General features: G+C 39.1%; 1 protein-coding gene across 3 annotated transcripts in view; it reads left to right on the top strand.

Annotated features, from left to right (window-relative positions):
- Positions 1-24519, top strand: part of vamp4 (vesicle-associated membrane protein 4) — a 98603-nt gene that overhangs the window by 65230 nt on the left and 8854 nt on the right. For all 3 annotated transcript variants that reach the window (XM_059984807.1, XM_059984808.1, XM_059984809.1), the window contains 3 exons: positions 9916-10016; positions 15025-15104; positions 23975-24026. In XM_059984807.1, the coding sequence (XP_059840790.1) occupies positions 9916-10016; positions 15025-15104; positions 23975-24026 (233 nt within the window). The remainder of the gene's footprint in view (positions 1-9915; positions 10017-15024; positions 15105-23974; positions 24027-24519) is intronic.

The raw sequence follows: 24519 nt of genomic DNA, 5'->3' as shown, positions 1-24519 counted from the left end.
TAAACTTATAACATAACGACAAGAAATTTAACATTAGTGACCCTCTCCACCTTTGAAACTCTAATGAGGGACTGGTTCATGGACCTGCAAATTCTTCCTCCTCCAGTCAATTATCAGCTCTTTGGTTTTGCTGACATTGAGTGAGGGGTTGTTGTTTTGGCACTATTCAAGCAGATTTTCAATCTCCCTCCTATATGCTGATTTGTCACCACCTTTGATTTGGGCAACAACAGTGGTGTCAATGGCAAGCTTAAATATGACATTGGAGCTGCACTTAGCCTGACTGTCAAGGGCATAAAGCGATAGGTATTCAGCAGACTATATTAAGGATATGATGGTGCTGGAGAGGTTGCAGAGGGGATTTTGCCTGGAATAGAGTATTTCAGTCATGAAAGATGAGCGATGGTATCTCTTTTCCTGGAGCAGAGGGGGTTAAAGGATGTGATTGAAAAATGTAAAGCTATAAGAGGTAGAGATATGGTAAATTGCTGGTAACTTTTCCCATATCATGGCATGATAAAATTGGAGGACATGTATTTAGGATGATGAATAAGAGATTAAAAGGGGATCTGAGTGCACCTTTTATACCCAGAGAGTGGCAAGTACCTGGAGTACACTGCCTGTGAGCGGTGGAAGCAGATAGGCTGACACTATTTAAGGAGAGACTAAACATGTACTTAAATGTCCCAGACATGGAAGGCCAAATAGTGGAAAATGGGATGAAAATAATTAGCTGCTTACTGGTCGACTTGGACATGGTGGACCAGATATCCTGTTTCCGTGTTCTATGACACCATGACAATAGAAAAGGACAAAGATAAACTAAGGATCAAGTCTCTAAATTGAGATAAGACCATTTAGCTAAGAAGTAGGTTCACAAAAGTTTATTGGAAATGGATCACAGCAATCAAAGGCATTCAAAGAAGAAAATGAGTTCCAGCAAAAGGTTGTGATCTAAATGATAAAGTGCAGGGATGTTAAGACAGAACCAAAAAAAGAAATGTATCAGCTACTGAGAACTCATTACTGCAGAAAACTGAAAGATTACAGAAATTAAAGGGATGAAGTTAAAAGGAGAATTAAGAAAGCAATAAGTACATGATAAAATGCTGGCAAGTAATATCAAAATGTTTTAAATGACTTAAAGAGCAAAATATTAACAGGACAATAGGATCGAATGGGGATTGAAATGTAACTTGTTTTATCTCAAAATATTTTATGAAAAATCAAAATGATCTTATGAAAATATTGAACATTTTGTATAAAGTCATGAAAATCCTTGTAACATTAGCACATCAAAAATCCTTGGTTAGTAATCTTAAAGCAAATTATTCATGGGATTTTAACACAATGCAACTAAGGAGGTAGAGATTGCAAGTTTTTAATACGGTCTCTTCATAAAATAGGAGATAAGGCTGACATATAGGAGAAAGTGCGAAGTATTGAATGAGGTAACAATGGTAAGAGACAACTTAATGAGGAAATAAGTCATGTGCCCTGAGAAGTATTTAACAGTATATTAATATAAGAAAGGCAAGCAATTGAAAAGATGCTGATCATCATTTTCTAATCCAGCATTTGACAGAAATGCTGTTAGAGGATTCAGATTTATTTATTTATCATGTGTACATTGAAACATACAGTGAAATGTATTGTTTGCATTAACAACCTAAGGATGTGCTGGGCCCGCCTGCAACTGTCGCCACACATTCAGGCACCAATGTAGCATGTCCACTATGTTTACAGAGCAATAAAAGCAGCAGCAGCAAGACGAGCCCCATTCCTCTCTGCCAACACAGATGGTCTTCTAACCTCTGGGAGGGCCACCATCCCTCGTCTTCGCTGGTCTGTCGACCTGGCACCTGGCCACGGATGTCCTTCGCCATGCATCCACATCACTATCCTTCCCCACTCCACATTCAAACTCTGTCCTGACCTCTAATTCCCCCACATCCTTGTCCTTTAAGCCCTAACCTGACCCGTAACTCCTCATTCTGTCCCCAAAACCATTCGTGTGAACCTAAAAAAAAGCAACTGTCTGAGCCATGACCTTGACGGAGACCAAAGTTCAGCACCATTTCGACCGGAAGGAGGATTGTGCATTTGAATGGAGCGTGATGAGTAAAGTTTTGAACTGCAGAAGGTGTTCTATAACTAGTCATGTGGACTGAAAAATGGCAAGTAGAATCCATTCTGAACTGTTGTGAAGTTAAGCTTTTGGGGCTATGCAAAAGGACAAGTGTATAATAGTGTTACGAAATCCCGTAACTGGATCACTTACCAGCAAAGATAGATAGGTCCGTTGAAGTCTGATGATATTATTTTTTTAGAAGTCTTTATTTATAAAGGGGCACAAAAAGATGATTAATACAAACATTCAGATAATATACGTCATCACTACTCAATCTAAAAGCGCGGGTCTAATAATGACCATCAATAAGAAACAGCTCGATCGTTTGTCTAGGGGATAATATATTGTCCGATGGAAATATAAAAGTCATTCAGTTCCGGCAGGCTTCAGCCTTTTGGGGGGGGACCGCTGGGTTTTCACTTGTTGGAGAGAGAGAGAGAGAGATTGGTGAAAAAAGAAACTTGCCCGGGTCTTTTTATGAAGCAAATCCATTGAGTCAGGGGAGCGGGCTTCTCTGTTGTTAGCTAAAAGCTGGTTTCTGTGGTTCCAGTCACCGATTCCAGCAACGGAATCGAATGTACGTGACTTCCTTCAAATGGCTTCCAGCTACTACGGGATCGTTAGTGTTTCTTCTGGTGTGTCTGAAGGGGGAGTTCCCCCAGATCCTCCTTTCTCCTTCCTCACGGGGTCTCAGATGTCAGTCAGGTTGGGATGATGCAATCTCTCTCTCAACCAGCCCACTTTGCCCGAGGGCTTGCGCGTAGCATAGTCCCCAATCCACAATCGTGGTCTCCAGGAGACAATGGTCAATGTCGCATTATTTTGCATCGCGTTGGAACGAGGTATTCAGCACGTCTCTCACTCCTATTTCCTGGGTCTCCTGAATGGACTCAATAGTGATCTTGCGATTCTCACAAAGGAGGGGGCTACCCCGCACCCTTCGGCCCCTCAGAGCTGTGGTACATTCATAACTATAGAACATTTGAGACGTGAAGATATGGGGAACCTTTGGGTGTACATCTAAAGTTTGGACATGGGGAGTTAATAAAGTAAAACGGTGCTTTTTTTAAAAAAAATAATTGAGGTATAGAATGTGAGAGAATGGAGCTTTTGCAACCTAAATTAACAAAAGTACAACATATAATGTTGATCCTGGCACTGCAGGACAAATCTGAATACACTTAAGAAGGTGCAGAAGCAATTGATGAAAATACTCACTGAAAATTTTAGCAAAGAAGAGAGTGAATGGACTGGAGTTATGTTCTTTGGAGCAGAGCAGAATGGGTGAGATATTTACTTGAAGAATATAAAATTAAAGGGCAAAGATGAAGTAAGAAGGAAAGTATAATTTTCATTGTTGATGGATCAAAACTTAGGAACATAAATTTCAAGTAGGCAAGAGGGGAGTTGGTAGGCATCCAGAGCTCATTTCTAAATACTTGCCACATTTAAAAAAGTCCTTGGATGTGCACTTGATCAACCATAATTTGGAAATCCTTGGACCTATTGCTAGAAGATGGAAGTAGTTTGACTAGTATGGACATGATGGGCCAAATGACTCTCCTGTGTTACACATTGTGATCCTGGAGGCTCAAAACCAGAACATTAAAATTGAAGAAATGTACCTCCACAGATGTTGGACTATCACAAAATTCTTAGAAATTTCAATTTTTTTTTGTCATATTTTACCCCAATCCTGCAATCCACAGTTCTGTTACTTTCAAGATAGAATAGTTTTCTGGATACAAAGCTATTCCAATAGTTAAATACAAATGTAAGTGTTTTTTTTCAGAAAATCATTCTTTGGGATTGATAATGTAAAACTATAATGGGGAAGGTGTAGTATGCTTGGAAGAAATTGGTCCTGCAGTTTCCTGAAAAAAAATTACATCAGTGGGAATTACTTCACGTTGCATCTTAGACTACCAGAGACAGTGTTGAGGCTGATTGTCATGGATGTTAGAAGCTTTATTTTTGTGTCATGCAGTTGTCGTGATCAAATTAGATGCAGCTAAATTTTTATCATCCTTTAAACAGTTCAATTTTTTAAATTGTGATTTTCATACTTCATGATTTAAGAACATTAACATTTTTCAGACCTCCTCTTCCATTCCATGCATAAACTTCTCAAGGACAGTGCAGCAATATTCACTTTCATATTCTCTAATGAGATTTGATCTATTGATCCTAAGCCAGCTCTTTTGAGATTCCGGATTTTCTTTCTGTATCTTTGTTTCGCTCTGCCTGTGATTGATTTCCTTTTTTTCCTCTGCTTTGTTAGGGAAGTAAATCATTGGGTGTTTTATTGGAGGTTCCAGTTACCCTTTTGATATTGGTGCCATTGTCAATTCATATTGCCAGCTAATCATAGTAAAACTGTGCTCTGAAGGAAAATATTCAGTTCATATTATTTGCTGTAAAATGTGCTATCCAGCAATATCTTGCCCATTTTAAGTGTTCTATGAGCATGGATGATCAGTAAATTTAGTGTTTGACTTTTTTTCCCTTTTCTACTTTGTAACGATCCACTACAGTGACTGATTTCTTGGTAAGTTTTGTTGAATGTCCTCTTGTGACGAGATCCTAAGGTTTATTCATTATGGACTGCACCTTTAAAGAGAGAGATTGTGTTGTTGATTGAGAGAGTGTCACACTGAGCCAATCATGAGTCACTATGGTGATGGAAGGGCGGAGCTATATAATGGACAGTTGGTGTTCAGCATGTTTGGGGAGATATACACACACACACACACACACACACACACACACACACACACACACACACACACACACACACACACACACACACACACACACACACACACACACACACACACACACACACACCTGGCTTTTCTGGTAGACACACGGAAAAGACATACAGAGACACAGAAGAAATAGACATTGGATGAGCTTTGAGTGCCCACGAAAGGGTGGATTTTGAGGATCGATCGGGAGAGTCGATCAGTGGCTCTGGCAGTGTAGAAAAGGGGTGACCTGTGGAAAGCTATGGGTGTGTTTAACCCTTGCCTGGGTTGATAGCTTTACCGCGTGAAGACGGTACCCTTAGTGTGGTCACAGTCGGTGACTTTAGAAGGTTTTCGGAGGACAATGGGAAGATCGACGACATCAGCTTACTTAGATAGCAAATCACCTCTCTCTCTGTCCTCAATTCTACTCAATTCAACAATACGAACTGAACTGACTTCATTTATATATCACCGTAAGACTGTATCACTTACCATCTAAGCTTAAAGAAGTTTGGGTTTCATGTTTACAGACTTATATGTGCATGAACTCTACTAACCTGTTTGATTTATCTGGTTTTATATTGCTATATTACATAGTTACTAACAAAATAATGTTTGTTAATAGCAAAACCAGACTCCAGGTGTGTTCCATTTCTGCTGGTTCTTTTAACCCGTTATGGGGTACGTAACAAGATTGGGGGCTCATCCGGGATTTGAACCTTAGACCTCTCTCATCCCAAGCGCAAATCATACCCCTTGACCACTTTTGTTACGTACCCTGTAAAGGTTGCTCTCCCTTTCCCCCTCCCCCTCCCATAATGAATAAACCTTAGGGTCTTGTCACACTCTGAAAATCCAAATGTTATGCATTATACTTGATAACTTTTTTGTCTCTCCCATAAAAATGTTTATTGGCTATATTCTGCTGTAGACTCTTATAACTGCTCATAAAAGTGCTACAGGTTATTCTGATGTCACATTGTGGCAGTGAGTAGTGAATGAGCTAACAATGATGTGACAGAATAATGATTTGTCAACATCTGAAAAGTGACTTGTGTACAGTGAAACATTGTGTGTGTTAACTTGAATGTATATTGTATTGTAAATTACCAGTTGAGTTGTATTCGACTCTGTGGAATTGGATAGGCCCCGACTTGCTGGAAGTATACAACGCTGTGCTTCTGGAGGGCTGCATGTCAGAGTCCATGAGGAAAGGCATCATCACCCTCATCTACAAGCAGAAGGGGGAAAAGGAGAACATTAGGAATTGGAGGCCCATCTCTCTCCTGAATGTGGACTATTAGATCCTGTCCAAGGCTATCACCAACAGGGTCAGGTCTGCTTTAGAGCAGGTGATCCACCCGGACCAAACCTGTGCTGTACCAAGCAGGAAGATCTCGAAAAGCCTCGTGCTGCTGAGGGACGCCACCACCTATGTGCAGGACAGGGTTGTGGATGCCTGCCTGGTCAGCTTGGACCAGGAGAAAGCCTTCGACAGGATATCACATATGTACATGGCGGACGTACTCTCCAAAATGGGTTTTGGGGAGGGAATCCAGAATTGGATTAAACTGCCCTACACAGACATCTGTAGTGCAGTCCAGGTCAACAGGTGGGAAACAGACAGCTTCCTCATCAGGTCTGGAGTCAGGCAGGGCTGCCCTCTCTCCCGTCTTGTTCATGTGCTGCATAGAGCCCTTTGCCGAAGCCATCAGGAGGGATGAGGGCAGAAGAGGGGTGACACTGCCAGGTAATGGAGGGACCCAAGTTAAAACCTCCCTGTACATGGACGACGTCACAGTCTTCTGCTCTGATCAGAGGTCGGTTTGCAGACTTATGTACATCGATGAACAGTTCAAGCTGGCTTTGAGAGCCAGGGTCAACCGCACGAAGAGTGAAGCCATGCTCTTCGGCATCTGGCCCAAACAATCCATTGCCTCCTTCACCATCAGGCCCGACTGCGTGAAGGTGTTGGCGATCTGGTTCGGAGCGACCGAGGCGTGCAGGAAGAACTGGCAGGAGCAGACTGCCAAGGTGAAACAGAAACTGGGACTGTGGAGAGGGTGCTCCCTTTCGATAATGGGCAAGAATCTGGTAATTAGGTGTGAGGTTGTCTCAGATCTGTTGTAATTGGCACAGGTGTGGCCCATCCCCTGCTCCTGCAGCTTGAAAATCACCAGAGCTGTCTTCAGATTAGTCTGGCGATCGAGGATGGAGCAAGTCAGACGGGCTGTCATACACAAGTCCCTGGACAATGGGGGCAAGAACGTCCCCAATGTCGCCCTCACCCTGATGGCTAGCTTCATGTGCGGCTGCATCAGGTTGTGTGTGGATCCCAAATATGTGGGCACAAAGTATCACCTGTCGCTCTGGCTGCGAAGGATAGGTCTGGCCCCACTCCCACGCAATGGCCCTGTCAGCCGCAATACCTGTCCTTCATAGAAAAGTTCTTCCAGGTCAACACCTTTGACCACAAAGCTACTGGACAGTGGTCAGCATGTAATGTCCTGCAGCGATGCAGGAGGACGACAAGATGGACTCAGTAGGGTGGTTCCCTGAGCAGACTGTCCAGTACATCTGGCAAATTGCCTCATCGCCAGACCTCACAAACAGGCACCAAGACCTCGCCTGGCTGGCGGTGAGAGGAGCCCTCCCAATCACATCCTTCCAGTAGGCCCGGAACGTCGTCTCCACACCCTGCTGCCCACGGGAGGACTGCAATGAGGCGGAGTCAGTGACTCACCTCTTTGCACACTGTGGGTTCGCAAAAAAGGTGTGGAGGAGGATGGAAGGGATGGTGTCAAGATTCATGCCCAGCAGCTGCATAACTGAGGACTCCCTGATTTACAGGCTGTTCCCGGAGATGCACGCGGAGACAAACATCCAATGCTGCTGGCAGATCATCAGCTCGGTGAATGATGCTCTTTGGTCAGCCCGAAACCTGGTGTTCTACCAGCACATGAAGATGTCCGTGGCTGAGTGCTGTCGGCTGGCACATTCTTGCCTGCAGGAATACGTGCTGAGGGATGCACTCAAGCTTGGTGCAACCACCACGAAGGCCCGTTGGGGAAGGACCACAGTTTAAGGTTCATCACCCACAGGAGTGGGAGGGGTCGGGTGGGGAAGAGAATACCCCTCATTAGCGGTGTGGATAGATGAGTCAACATGGTGCCCCAGAAGTGGCTGGAAATGTATAGACCGTAAAGGAACTTCAGTAAAGGAATGAGAGTCAACGCCTGAATGTTTATTGTTAATAATTTTTATTTTAATGTAAATAAGTCTTTAATCCTTGCCTAAAGTTGAGAGTCAATGAATGGTTTATTGTAAACATCTTTAATTTGAATAGGAACAGAGCCAATGCATAATTTATTGTAAATAATTTTATTTATTGTATAATGATTCAGATTTAATGAATGGTTTTTTTCTATGTAAATAACTTTATTTTGTAATATTCCTGAATAAAGTATTTTTGGAAAAAAATATTGTATTGTAAATTTAAACAAAAATTTTTGGTATGCTGATAGTTGATATACCTCCATGGGGACAGCTGAGATTTATTCTCACATGCCTTTTCATTTGCTTTTGCCATGACTTGTAGTGATAAAGGGCATAGTCTTAGACATAGAAGAGTGCAGCAAAGAATCAAGCCCTTTGACCCATCTACTCCATGCTGAAACCATTTAAACTGCCTACTCTCAATGACCTGCATCGGGACCATAGTCCTCTGTATCCCTACTATCCATATATCTGTCCAAACTTCTCTGAAACGTTGAAATCAAGCTCATGTGGACCACTTGTGCTGGTAGCTCATTCTACACTCTCATGGCCCTCTGAGTGAAGATGTTTCTCCTTAAGTACTCATTAAACTGCTCACCTTTCACCCTTAAGCCATAACCTCTGGTTGTAGTCCCACACAACCTCAGTGGAAAAAGCCTGCTTGCATTTATCCTATCCATACCCCTCATAATATTTTACAGCTCTATCAGATCTCTGCACTCTTTCAACCTTGTTTACATCGTTCCTGAAGGTAGATGACCAAAACTACACACAATACTCTTATCTAAATTAGGCTTCACCAACTTCAACATAACATCCCATCTTCTGTACTAATTACATGGATTTTTGAAGGTCAGTGTGCCAAAAGCTTTCTCTCTGACCCTATCTACCTGTGATGCCACTTTCAGTGAATTATGTACCTGTATTTCTAGATCCTCTTACCACACTCCTCAGTGCCCTACCATTCACTGTATGAGACATACCCTAGTTGGTCCTACTGAAGTGCAAAACCTTGTCTGTATTAAATTCCATCTGCCTGTTTGTTTTTTTTTAGCCCATTTTTCCAGCTGATGCAGATCGCTCTGCAAGCCATGATAGCTCCTTACTGTCCACTATATGCCCAATTTTGGTGTCATCCACAAATTTGCTGATTCAGTTAACTACATTATCATCCAGATCATTGATATTGATCATAAGCAGCAGAAGACCCAGCACCAATCCCTGTGGCACACCACTAGTCACAGGCCTCCAGTCAGAGAGGCACCTTCTACTACTACTCTCTGGCTCTCCCACAAAGCCAATGCCTAATCCAATCCACTACCTCATCCTGAATGCCAAGGGACTGAACCTTCTTGAATAGCCCCCATGCGGGACCTTGTCATGTGTCTTACTAAAGTCCGTGTAGAGAACATCCACCTGACTTGCCTTCGTTAGCTTTCCTTGTAATTTCCTTGAAAAACTCTGATTAGACATGACCTACCATGCATAAAGCTATGCTGACTATCCTTAATCAGTCCATGTCTATCCAAATACTTGTATATCTGATCCCTTAGAATACTTTACAATTAACTTTCCCACAACTGATGTCGGACTCGCCGGCCTATAATCTCCTGCTTTCTGTTTCGAGCCATTTTTAAATAGCAGAACAACATTGACTATCCTCCAATCATCAGGTAATTTCCACATATCTATGACAGGTGTTCTGTATTAGAGAGTTGTAAAACAATGTTAATTTTTTTTTCTTTTCTCCTTTGTTAGTGTTCAGAATCAAGTTGACGAGGTTATTGATGTGATGCAGGAGAATATCACCCGAGTGATTGAACGAGGAGAGCGGCTTGATGAACTACAAGATAAATCTGGTAAGAACTGTCTTTCTTGGTTTATTTACACTTTTAATACTTTAAATCAATTGTTTTGTATCTTGAATGCATGCAATTAACCCTGTCAACTCTAGTAAGCAGGCACCATTAAATTTTACCAATTGGACCTAATAGCTGCTTTCTGATCACAGATGCATGTGCAGTGTAGAACTGCCTGACCTAAAATAACAAGCCCCTATAATGCTTTGTAGTAATGCTTTGACAACGAGCCAATAAAAGCCCAAGTCTTACCAGCAGGCAGATCCATGAGCAGTTTAAAAGAAAAACAAAAATAATTTTTTAAATCAATTGTTAACTCAAATTAAGGATGACACTTAAAACACAAGATAGCTCTTAAACAATGATGCATTATATATGTTCATGTCAACATAACCGGGGTAAATTAAGAATGTAAATTTCATTGTAACTTGCATGTGCCCCTTGGGTCAGCAGGCAGGTGTCCCAGTGTTACTGCTGCATAAAGATGGTAGTCCCTATCTAATTCCAAGAGCAGTTCAATATTGGAATGCCGTTGCAAAGACCTGTTAGGAAGTTCAGTATTTCTGTACTGAAGTAAAGTTTTTAAACTGGCAGTCTGGACTAGCCCCCTGGACAAACAAATCTGTGTACCACCATTCTAAATCAATGGAATAAAACCTGAACCATTTGTCCTTAGGTTGACCCTAATACCCTAAAGAATAGATATAATGTTGTTATGTACCTATTTCTGAGCTTATCTGGTACCATTTGGGAATTTAACTAACTTTTAATATTTCAAATTTCCCAGATACTAACAAATTAGATTTGCTAGTGGCTCCTTTAGGGGTTTTGGTCACTCTGCCCCATTCAACTCATGGGTCAACTCTTGCCAACTACTACCCATGCCAACATAGCTTTAATAATAAACATTGTTCTGACAAATATCAATCTAACTGTTTTCTAGATCTATTCTGAATTTCTACAGCTGAAAATTCAGTAACCTGCAGCCTTTCAAATGGTCTTAGCACATCATGACCATGGGATCTTCTTCAGTTCCTTTGACTTGATGTGTGAACAGAAAAGGAAATTTGCCAGGTTTCCCCTTCAAAGCCCAGCATAGCTGCTCCTTGCTGAGTTACTGTGGTAATGACACATGGACAAGTATATTGGCCTCTATTCATTAAATTACACCCTTTGTTGTACATTCTGTATTAACAGAAACGCATTAGTTTTAAATCCTACAAACGTGATTCTGCAGATGCTAGAAATCCAGAGGAGCACATACAAAATGCTGGAGGAACTCAGAAGGACAAGCAGAATTTATGGAAATGAATAAATAGCCAATGTTTTGGGACTAGACTCTTCTGGAAAGGAAAGGGGAAGATGACAGAGTAAAAAGATGGGGGTGGGGGAAGGAGGACAGACTGGAAGGTGATAGGTGAAGCCAGGTTGGTGAAGGAGGGGATGTGAAGTAAGAAGCTGGGAAGTTATAGGTGGAAAAGTTAAAGGGCTGGAGAAGGATGAATCTGATAGGAGAGGAGCGTGGACTATGGGAGAAAGAAAGAGAAGCAGTTGTAAATCTATTAGTTGAATGCTTGAATAATGTTCTGGACAATTGGATATTGATTTTCAAAATTGATGATGTGGGGGACCCAAGTAATCAGATGTAATTTCATATTTTGAGACTAAAGGAGGAGTAGGAAATGTGTATTCCATTTACTAGAGGAAAGAAAACTTACAAACTCTATAGGTTTTGAAAGTACTGTTACGAAGCCCATAACTGGGTCACTTACCAGCAAAGATAGAGAGGTCCGTTGAAGTCTGATGGTACTATTTTAACAGTATTTATTGGTAAAAATACACAAAATAATATCAATGCAAACATACAGATAATATACGTCGTCAATACTAAATCTAAAAGCGCGGGTATAATAATAATCAATAAGAAATAGGTCTATCGTTGTCTAGGGGATAATGTATTGTCTGATGGAAATATAAAAGTGACTGTTAGTTCGTTCAAGCTGCAGCGTTTTGGTTTGAGAGAAAGATGGGTTAAAATTTGCCCAGTCCTTTTATGATGTCAATCCTTCGAGAGTCATTGGGAGTTGGTGTCCCCGTTGTTAGCTAAAAGCCGTTCATCCGTGGTAAAAGCCACTGGTTCCGGGGCAAATGGAACCAAACGCACGTGGCCTCCTCCCATCGGCTTCTGCTATTACAGGATCGCTAGCGTTTCTTCTGGTGCGTCTGAAGGGGCTGTTCCCACAGACCCTCTTTTATCCTGACTCACAGGGTCTCAGATGCCAATCAGGTTGGGGGTGATGCAGTCCCTCCCTCAACCAGCCCACTTTGCCTGAGGGCTTCCACGTAGCACAGTATTGTAATACACAAGTCCGTCTCCAAGTAACAATGGCCGTTTCCCGTAGCTTTTATATCGCCGGGGGGGGGGGGGTCAAGACATTCCGCACGTCTCTCTCTCATTTCCTGGGTCTCCTGACCCAAATCAATAGTGATCTTGCGATTCTCACAAAGGAGGGGGCTACCCCGCACCCTTCGGCCCCTCAGAGCTATGGTACATTCATAACAGTACTTTAATACTTCACTATATTTTAAAGAAAACATTGTGTATTCACATCAGAAAATGTTGATTTGTACTGTCTAGGAAAGGAAATCAATTGAAGTTGGAAAGCCAATGGATTCCCTGGGTGCTATTTTCCAAAACTGAACTGCATGGGATAATTACTTCTTCTCTTCAGAACAATCAAAAAGTGCTTACTTTCTCATTTTTGTTGGACACAACACTTGTTGATCACTGAATTAGGTTCCTTCGGATCAATCAACCCATTAAAACATACTGAGTCCTACTACAGGTATTTTAAATCTGATGTAGAGAAGTTTACTTTTTTTAATGTACTTTCTTCTATATGCATTTAGAACTTCAAAGGAACTTCCATTGCTTAAACACATCCTTATCAAAATTTGTCTTAGAATAATTTTGGCATTAGGAAGGCTGCAAAGAAAAATGTCATCAGGTCAGTCACAGGGGCTTCTGAGTGAGCCTCCAGATGGCTAAGGATCAAGAGGTGTGACCTGTGGACCATTGCTGCTGGGACACAAGTCAGGGCCTGATCAAACCTGTTTGGGTAACCTGGACAGGGGTGTCTGATGTTGAAGGACCTGAAACATCTAATGACCTGGTGCCCTTATTTACAAAAAATAGGATTAAATATATAGGTGCTCCGAAGATAAAATTATTGGTTATCTTGGGAAAGAAAGAAATATACATATTAAAGCTATTATGAACTCCATGGAGCATGTGGGGATCTTCTGATATCCAGACATTCATTCTTTCTTTCTTTTGTTCTTTTTTTTCCCTATAGGGATATGTTAGGGAGGAGGGGTTAAGGGGAGGGGGGAAGGGTTGATATTTTTTTTTCTTTCTGTAATCTATTTGAAAATTCAATAAAAAAAATAAATTTTTAAAACCTAATGATCCCAGGTTACATCACTGACGATGAGGCCCAGCACATCCGAGGATGTATCTCAACATCATAAAGATGTTCTGGCAGCCACTCAAAAGTAACAAGTAACTTGGGTAGATCTCAAAGCCAGTAGTAGTTTACTGTAGTTACTCTTGTAGCCCCCTCTGCATTTCAGAAATTTGACCATAATAATATGTAACCTGTACTGCTCAAGTGTCCCAACATTTTCAATGTTTCACAAGGTTTCTGTGCGTCTATACAAATGATCTATGCCTTGGAGGGCATTGATTTAAGTCAGTTCTCAAATGCTCCACCTTGTCCTCATCTTGCCACCAGGACTGTTGAAAAGAAATCTGTATATGCAACAATAATGAAGAAATTTGTGCCTCACACTATTGCACCCTTCCTGCTGAGAAAGTATCTCACAATTTTCTTTAACAAGAATTCACCATAACTAGCTATTAATCTTGTATTTGTTCAAAATTGCCTGTGTTCTGGTCCACTTCATCAAGACTGATACCAATACTCTCCATTCCAGATTACTGCCCCTGAACTTCTGTTACAGCTACTATAGATATTTTTTGTTTGCAAAACATTTTGGAATATGCTGAAACATTCACTCTTTCAGCACAGATATTTCAATACAGCTGACATTTATGAATGGCTATTTTGAGAAGGTAGAGTAGGAACTACAAACCATGTTCTGGTCTCTGAAGTTATTATAGTAACTTTGCAACCCACTGTGATTGACACTAGCACTATAGACTGTAGCAGGGAGCCTTGGCTTTCTGGGTCTTTAAGGTTCTTTGGCAAGCAGCTGAGCTGCATTTTGTGAGGGACGTAGGTTGGCATGGAGGCCTTTGGCTTTTTAATATTTTTAGCCTTTGTAAATATGAAAGGTCAGAGATGGTCGGCTTCAGATCCAGATCAGTGGTGTGTTGAGAGACTATTGGTCAGCAATAGAGAAAGATGTATCATAAATGCTACCAGAGATAAAATTAATATTAATAAGTAGCCTGCTTGGTTAAAAAAAAATTTGAAAGGTCAGTGAGCAATGTAAATTTGCCTTTGGCTTACTTTTGTAACTCCAGAAATCCCATGTGGATTCTTGGTGTGCGTAAATGCAGGTGATGCCTCTGGGGATATCGAAGGGGTTGGATAAATCAGCACATAGATGGGGCGGGATCCTACTTGTCCTAGTTGCTGCAGCTGTTTCTCTAGATAGATTTAATTCCAGTGGATTTTTGTAATCTTTTTGTGTTGGGTAATGTTGTATTTTAAATAATATTTTGAAGCAAAAACATAATTTGAATTATTTAGAAAAAGAAAGTTCACCAGTAACTGCAGATTGTTATCTGACATAGATGAAACTCGAATAAAGTTTCCTTTCTTTTCAGAATTACTTTGTTGGAGCAGAAGAATAATAGTAAACTCATAAATTTACTCTTAAAATTTGAATTATTGATCTGAATTAGCCTGACTGCAGACATTTACAATTCCATTTGTACCCAGGCTTTCTGTCTTAGACATGTTAATTTTGTTTTTCGTAGAAAGTTTATCTGATAATGCCACAGTTTTCAGCAACAGAGCAAAGCAGTTGAGACGTCAGATGTGGTGGAGAGAGTGTAAGGTAAGTAGTATGGTAAATGTGTATTTTTTTTCAGTTGCCTTGGAGAAATAATTGCTAAATAATGATGTCAAGAAAACCAGGATAGCAGTTCCTGGAGCATAGAGCTTAAACGGAAGTGAGACCTGTCTCTTCATGTGATTAATACATTCTATTGACCTGAGGGTTCTGTCAGTTATCAATTCTGTTTAGTTTGTTTTTTCAAAGTTCTCTGCTTTGCAAATTCCCCTGAAAGCTGTAAAGAATATATGGCACATATTAACAATATGAAAACTGATTATAATTATGAATGTTTACCATGCTGTAGACTACCCATAGCTCATAATGAATTATGAACAAATTGATTTTGTATCACCTAGTAATAAGATTGATTTTAATATCATATTTATAAATGTGTCTTTCCAGTAAAATGTTTTCCTTTGCATAGAAATACTGTTGAAGTAGTTAAAAATATTAAAACATACCTGTGAAAATAAATGTTTATCTTAATTTGGACACTAAAAGGGAATAAGTGTTTTAAATAATGAACAAATACATTAAATAATGGTTACAAGATTCATTCAGTTTACTATCTGTGTTATTACTTTTGAACTTAAACTAACAAGGTGAGCATAACCATTTTCGGGAATACTAATAAATAGTCCATGACTTAAAAATTGGTCTCCGTGATTTGTACTTCCATTGACTCATTTATAAATAATCTTTAATTGTAGGTTCTGTATCATAATGGACAATATGCAGCTGGTGCAGTATATGTAAAACAAATTTGGATGCTTCAAAAGACTTGGAATTCTTTTCTGAGCAGAATAGCTAAGGGCTATATACTGGTTTGCAGACACTGTAATTGTGAGATCTATTCCCTGTAAAGAATTTACAGGTTTTGACATTTTTAATGTCACACAATTGATAATTTTTCTAGAATGTTTTCTTTTTAAAAGTAACAGTTAAGTCTAAAGACAGAATTATGTGCCTTTTTTGAAAACACCTGTGTTGTACTTTTTAAATATGATCACAAGTAGAAAATGTGGGAGACATTGTGCTCAGCAAGGTGAGATAAGATAATCTACTTTTACGTTTGTCTAGGGATGAATTTTGGTCTAGACAGTAGGTGACTTCTTTGCTCGTCTCCACAAGGCCATTCTTAAATCTTTAGATTTTGACCAGTAGTGCAACTGTTAATTCACTAATTTGTTGGTGTTGATTTGCTTTTTAAAAACTATTAATGCAGTCAAATAGTTCACTGTATATTTCAGTGTACATGTGATAAATTTGAATCTTAATGAATAGTGTAGAATATGTGTTTGGAATAGCAGATCAATTGCGATAGTAGCTTTAGTTAGTGAGAAAGGTGGGCAATTCTGTAGCCATGGATGGGAGTCCACAATGGTATGTTACTTTTCTAGTACCACGGTTAACGACATTGTTAAATGGCTGCAGAACATCCTGAAATTATGGTCCATGTTGTTACCAATGAGATAGGTAGCTAAAGGGATGCGATCCTACCACAGATTCGAGGAGCTAGAAATGAAATTAAAAAGCAGTACTTAAAAGTTATTCATGGTAGGATTCTTTCAATAGTGTGTGATGTCAACTACAGGAATAGAAATGTAGAGCAATTGACTGTGGCTGGAGATGATGCACAAGAGCTTTACAATTCTGAGGCTTTGGGACTGTTGTGGAACATGTGAGACCTGTACAAATCGAATAGATTTTTATCTTGTCAGGAACAGGACCAATACCCTTAAAAGGGTTTCTTGGTGGGAAGATTTAAAGCAGCTTGCAGATGAACAGGAGTTCAGGAAGGAACAAACAAAAAACAGCAATCAAAATAGGCTTCATACACAAAAGCAAGTGGTAAATGGGGTCAAAGTACAGGAAAAAATGTTAAAATCTTGAATTAAAGATGCTGTATTGAGGCAGCACAGCTAGCAGAGCTGCTCCCTCACAGTTTCACCTGCCTGGTTCAGTGCTTACCTGCCATGCTGACTGTATGGAGTTTGCATGTTATCCCTTTGACTATATGGTATTCCATATAGCAGGAATTATGAACATTTGGAGAGGCATGATATGATTAGGAATAGTCAGCATGGCTTTGTCAAAGGCAGGTTGTGCCTTGTGAGCCTGATTGAAATTTTTGAGGATGTGACTAAACACATTGATGAAAGTAGAGCTGTAGATGTAGTGTATATGGATTTCAGCAAGGCATTTGATAAGGTACCCTATGCAAAGCTTATTAAAAAGTAAGGAGGCATGGGATCCAAGAGGTCATTGCTTATGGAATCCAAGGGGACGTTGTTTTGTGGATCCAGAACTGGCTTACCCACAAAAGGCAAAGAGTGATTGTAGATGGGTCATATTCTGCATGGAGGTCAGTGACCAGTGGTGTGACTGAGGAATCTGTTCTGGGTCCCCTATACTCTTTGTGATTTTTATAAATGACCTGGATGAGGAAGTGGAGGGATGGGTTAATAAATTTGCTGATGACACAAATGTTGGGGGTGTTGTGCACACTGTGAAGGGCTGTCAGAGGTTACAGCAGGACATTGACTGGATGCAAAACTGGGCTGAGAAGTGGCAGATGGAGTTCAACTCAGATAAGTATGAGGTGGTTCATTTTGGTAGGTCAAATATGATGGCAGAATATAGCATTAATGGAAAGACTCTTGGCAGTGTGTAGGATCAGAGGGATCTTGGGGTCTGAGTCCATAGGACACTCAAAGCTGCAACGCAGGTTGACTCTGTGATTGAAAAGGCATATGGTGCATTGGCCTTCATCAACCATGGGATTGAGTATAAGATCCAAGAGGTAATGTTTCAGCTATATAGGACCCTGGTCAGACCCCACTTGGAGTACTGTGCTCATTTCTGGTCACCTCACTACAGGAAGGATGTGGAAACCATAGAAAGGGTGCAGAGGAGATTTATAAGGATTTTGCCTGGATTGTGGAGCATGCCTTATGAGAATAGGTTGTGTGAACTCGACTATTTCTCCTTGGAGCGATGGAGGATGAGAGGTGTAGAAGATGATGAGATAGTCAGAGGCTTTTTCCCAGGGCTGAAGTGGCTAACATGAGAGGGCATAATTTTAAGGTGCTTGGAAGTAGGTACAGAGGTTTTAAATTTTAAAAATTGTCCAGTAAATTTTTATCAGGACCTATAGGAAAAGTAGTTAATTGGAAACGTAAGAAATCTCTAATTTGAAGATATCTGTAAAAATGTGTTTTTGGGAGTGCAAATTTAGTTGACAATTGGTCAAATGAAGCAAGAGATCCTGAGATAAACAGGTCCCAAAAACACTTAATACCTAGTTCATCCCAGTCCTTAAAGACTTTGTCAATCATGGAAGGGATAAAAAAAATTAAGGAGAATAGGAGATGATAATGAAAAATTTGCTAAACCAAAAATTTCCTAAATTGAAACCAAATCCTTAAAGTTTGCTTAACAATTATGTTATCTGTTATTTTATTTGCTGAAAAAGAAGAATATGATCCAAGAAGAGAGACAATAGAGAAATTTTTTACAGAATTAACTTGTAAGGAGACCCATGATGGGCAATCTTTACGATAAATATAAGACCAAAAAGTAATATTCCTTATATTGGCAGCCCAATAGTAAAACCTAAAATTGGGTAGGGCTAATCCACCCATCTCTTTATTTCTTTGTAGGTAATCTTTACTTAAACAAGTTTGCTTCTATTACCTATTATTATTCTATGGTTCTATTACCGGTATCTATAACTTGTTGATTGAATCTAGACAAGACTTTTTAGATAAAATAAAAAAAGCTTGGGAGGATGACCTAAATAGTCAGATTTCAGATGATAGATGGAATGAAATTCTTAAACGGGTTAATAAATCATCTTTCTGTGCTCGTCATTCTCTTCTACAATTTAAAATGGTTCATAGAGCTTACATTTCTAAACAGAAGCTGTCCAGTTTTTATCCGAATGTTTCTCCACTTTGTAATAAATGCAACTCTGCTGATGCCTCTTTAATTCATATGTTTTGGTTTTGCCCGAAATTGAAAAGTTTTGGCGGGAAGTATTCCATACCTTCTCACAACTTTTTAGGGTCCAATTTGACCCAAATCCCCTTACTGCCTTGTTTGGTATTATTGCAGATGAAGATATAACTTTAAATACTTCTAAACTACAGGTTTTAGTTTTTACCTCTCTTTTAGCAAGGAGAGCAATCTTGCTTAAATGGAAGGAGTCTACCCCTCCTACACATCTTCAATGGCTACGTGATATTATGTCTTATTTAAATTCAGAAAAGATCCGCTGCTCAGTCTTAAGTTCGAAACAATCTTTTTATGATATCTGGGGACCTTTCCTAAATTACTTATCCAATTTATAAAGTTTAACAGTGCACAGACTTTTATGTATAATTTTATCTTCTCTTCTTAAGCAAATATGTTTTCTTTTCTAATTTATCTATTATCATCCATCAGCTTTTTTCTTTGGTAGTTGGTAGGGAGTTGATTTTTTTAATATAAAAAATTTCTTTTATGATGTATGACCTATCTTTAAATTTTTGATTACAGAGTGGTATACCTTTATGTGTTATGCTGTAACATTTTGGTCAATTTTATCACAATATATGAATGTACGCAAGTTATGTTGAGATGTATCTATGTGTTGCACTCTGTAAATCTTGTTTTTTTTCTGAATAAAAATAAAAATATTGTAAAAAAAGGAAGTAGGTACAGAGAAGATGTTAGGGGTAAGTTTTTTACGCAGACAGTGGTGAGTACATGGGATGGGCTGCCGGTGGTAGGGTCTTCCAAGAGACTCCTGGAAAGGTATGTGGACCTTAGAAAAATAGAGGGCTATGGGTAAGCCTAGGTAGTTCTGAGGTAAGGGCATGTTCGGCACAGCTTTGTGGGCTGAAAAGCCTGTATTGTGCTGTAGGTTTTCTGTTTCCATTCCCCTAGAATGCTCCAGGTTTTCTTCAGATCCCCAAGTTGGGTGGTTTGTTAAGTTAATTGGCTAGTCTAATTTACTCCTGGTGCAGTTGGGTGGTAGAATCTAAAGGAAATCAATAGCAATATGGAGAGAATAAGTTGGTGTTAGTGTTGGACTTATGTAGGATCAGTGCATATGGATGTTTGGTGATTAATGCAGACTTGGAAGGCCAAAGGGCCTGTTTCCAGGCAGGATAACACTATGACTTCAAAGAAACACACACAGCATTTACAAGAGATGAGCTAAGGCCACAAACAGATGTAATGGTTATCAGTGCTATAAAGTTGGCTGATCATATCACAATGCAGAATTAGGATTAGTTTGGGTGGTGCGAAGAAACAGACAAAGACAGAAGACACAGATGTTAGTTACAGGCTATAGAGTAGTAATTGGAATATTAGGCATAGCGTAAGAAATGAGAGGAGTGTGTAGTAGGAGACTTTAATCTATGTTTAGTTTTAATGAGTAAAATTGGTGTTATTGAATACAGCACTTTCAAATTGAATTTGAAAAAAGGATCTTAAATGTAGGCAGCTTGCATTTCACCCATTTGTTATTATTTTCAAATTTTCTGCTCTTTGCATAACGTTAAAAACCTTGTCAATATTTGATTCCTGCCATAAGCATTGCAATAAAAGGAACCCGATGTTTTATCAACTAAACCTGTGGTAACTTTTAATATAGTGTATTTATTTCATCTGGCTATTGTCAGAACTATTAGTATTGAAACTTTGTTTGAATCAGATACTTTATAAAACGTGGAATTAGATAGAAATGAAAGATATTAATCTTACTTTTTAGATGAGGTCAGAAGCAGTTTCTAAAAGTAAAGCTTTGCTTCAGAAAAATTGTACACTTGTATATAGGTCTTCTAGACTTTGATTTTTGTACCATTCAATTTGCAACTCACCTGTTGTCTTCATGCTTTATAAAACCATCTCTTGCTGCTGTTTTTTTTTGAAGTTGTGGCCTCACCCTACTTAATCTTTGCTGACAATAACACCCTTTTCCCTTTCACTCTTTTCCCTTCAATATCTGCTTTTTGGTGAGAATTCCAGAGCTGTACTCAGTATTCCTTGTAAATTTAAATTCCCTCACTCTTTCGCCAGCTCATTTATCTAAACAGGTTTATTAGAGACCTAATTTTGAGGAAAGTTTCATTTTGGCAGAGTCTCTATTTTAATAGAGCAAGAGCTCCCAACCCGGAGTCCATGGACCTCTTGCTTAATAGTATTGGTCCATGGCATAAATAAGGTTGGGAACCTCTGAAGTAGAGGCTTGTTAACATTATTTCCCTCCTTTTGTATTTTGTTTCTCTGGAAATTAACTTTGTTTATCCCGTTATGGTTCTATCAACTATTGGTCACCACTGCAAATGATCAAAATACCAATCTGTGCCGCCTGATCTGCTGAGGTTGTCCACCATTTTGTGTGTGTTGCTCTCGATTTCCAGCTCTTGAAGAGTCTCCTGTTTTCCTACTCTCCGTTCTTCTACATTGTTTACTTTCCAGTGAAAGCATCACCATTTGGTACTTCTTACTAAGATACAGATCTCCTTCATTATTCCTGCCCCAAGTTTCATCCATTCTTCTGTCCAAAATTTTGCTTGTTGATCATTTATATTATCTGTTGTTTCCCATATGCAAATCTGCTAACTTTCAAATCATCCTCATCTTCACTTCAAGATTCTTCTTTGATGTTAACTTCTGTCACATTCCTTCACCACCTGCACCAAAAGTGCTGGATAAAGGTAGTGAATATTGTTTTTGCAGTTAAAACATTTTATAACATATACTTGTTTGAACTTATTATTCAATTATAAATGGAGGTATGTCCTTACAACTTAAATGCCTTTCGGTTCTTTAACTTGTTACATCACATGAACGGATTCTCTCAATAAACAATGTTATAGAGAAGTAAATGTAAAATCTGTACTTGAAGTAAGTAGTCAAGGTGACACGGTTAGCAGAAACTTCAGTAACTTGGGTACAGTGCTGATCTCTGGTGTAGTCTGCAGGGTCATCCTGTGGCCTCTTGGATTTCTGCCAAGTTTCCTCCAACATCCCAAAGACACATGATTTATTAGGGTCATTAGCCTCTATAAATTACCTCCTGTATGTAGGTGTGTGGTTGAATCTCGAGGGAGTTGATGGTAGTGTGGAATGAAAAGGTAACAAGGGCAGTTAATGAGGGAATGGGATTGCTCCATGACCCAACGTATATCTATTAGATCGAAGTACTTCCTCCTGTTCAATGCGGAAGCATTGTTGAACACATACTTAGTGCCATATATGGAAATTAATTCTAAATTAGCCACTTTAAGAGTCTTTACCTCACAAACGAAACTTGAATGTTAGCATTACAGCAAAATTGGGTCATTTGATTATTTTGTTTGGGTTTAGCTTTTTAACAGTTCTGTATACACCTTTTAGGGGAAAAATTACTTCAACTTGTCTTCCCAGATTTATCCTATTCTTCCTTCCCACACTTTACATTATTGTTTGATGCGATCGGGTACTCTATGCACATTTTTTCTCCAATACCCCTGATCAAATATCCATTTTGTAAGTAGCCTGCATTTAGTGAAAACCATGTCCAAAGGATGGTTTGTGTTCTTTTTTTCTGCTGGATGATAGACTCAGGACTCTGATTTTTGTTGCATATGGGACATGACATTCCAATAACCAGATGTTCTACCTACAGAGAGTCATGATCTCCTTAGTTTTTATGACCTGATTGTGTCTGGACAACATTTGTAACATTTGTCACAGATAAATACACATGTTCATTACAGATTCAGATTCTCAAATGTGAATGAATGACAAATATTTCTGCCCTATCTGTGATTTTTTTTTTGTACATCTGAGTTATAGAAATTGATGGAAAATCAGCAGCTTTTCTTGTGTCATTTCATTCAAAGGTAACTGACCTTTCCTTTACCTTTCAGAAATGTCTTTTTATTGATTCTGGCACTAAAGCTAGTAAATCTACTTGGCACAAAAAAATCTTAAAATAGCTGTCTAAAACTCACACTATGGTACACATTGACGTTTGTATTTACTTGTTAAATAGTCACTAATTATCCTTTTTCCCATTTTACTTTATCATTTTCTTGATATAAAATCTTGTGCAACATACAATACAAGATTTTTTTTTAATGAATGAAAGAAGAGTAAAATAGTGAGATAGCAGTCATGGGTACATAGGTGTTTCAGAAATCTGACCGCAGAAGGGAAGAAGCTGTTCCTAGAATCCTGAGTGTGTGTTTTCTGGCTCCTGTATCTCCTCCCTGATGGATTATTCGTTATTTAGGATTTTTGAAAAGTGATGATACAGCTACTGATCTGCGATAATGGCTGGATTGAATGGGGAAAGTTATTGAGGGCATTGAAAGGACAATACATAATATAATACATTAAATAATATTAATTGGCAGACTTGGAATTTGGGGATATTTTTAAAGAATTGTTATGGGTCTGAGTGCAGTTTCATATCATTTAAACAAATTTCTCAGTATCCTGAGATCATGAAAGGCACATAAGACATAAAATAAACTGCATACTCCTCCTAATCCTCACTGTAATGGCATAAAATGGATATGCAGGGTATCCTATTGCTTGTACGTTTGTTTGAAAAACAGATGCTCTGAAAGAGTTCATTGGCAGATGAATGAAGAGGCAAGATACAACATTGTTTCTATTCCTTGTTTGATCCAAATTTTTGATCTGCATGTGCCATTAGTCCTAAAGTATATAAATTTAAAAATCAGCATAAAATGAAAATAGACTTTAAGCCACATTTTTGTAAGTGATAGAAAAGCAAATTATTTTTAACCAGTTATCCCTGCTTAAGATTCATAAAATGTAGCTTTGCATGGCACATTTTGACTTTTTCATCTTTCCCATTTCAGATGAAGGCCATCATATCAGTGGTTGTCGTAATTGTCTTGTTAGTTATCATCAGTAAGTATGTTTAATTTTTCTAAAGTAAATAGGGCTCAAATTGCCATGTTCAAGTTGCCAAATGTTCTTAAGTATAAACATCAATGGAACCCCTATATTATTATAATTCTGTACAGAGCAAATATTTACACTGTCAAGATGCTGGAGAAACTCAGTAACTCAAACAGCATCTATAGAGTGGAATAAATAGTCAACTTTTCAGGCTGAGATCCTTCATCAGGACTGGAAAGGAAAGAAAAGAGTAGAAACCAGGATAAGGAAGGGGAGGAGTATAAACTGACAAAGAATGGGTATCTGTTCCACCACTCATTGATGCTGCCCTCACTCACATCTCCTCCATTTCCCGCACATCTGTCTCACCCATCCTCTCATTGCCATATCAGGGAATGGGTTCCCTTTGCCCTTACCTACCACCCCATGAGCCTCCATATCCAGTACATCATTCTCTGAAACTTTTGCTATCTACAGTGGGATCCTATTACTAAACGCATCT

Source organism: Hypanus sabinus, chromosome 11 (assembly GCF_030144855.1).
Source record: "Hypanus sabinus isolate sHypSab1 chromosome 11, sHypSab1.hap1, whole genome shotgun sequence".
Taxonomy (NCBI): Eukaryota; Metazoa; Chordata; class Chondrichthyes; order Myliobatiformes; family Dasyatidae; genus Hypanus; species Hypanus sabinus.
The sequence above is the reverse complement of the archived record's forward strand: the minus strand, read 5'-3'. Positions and strand labels throughout refer to the sequence as shown.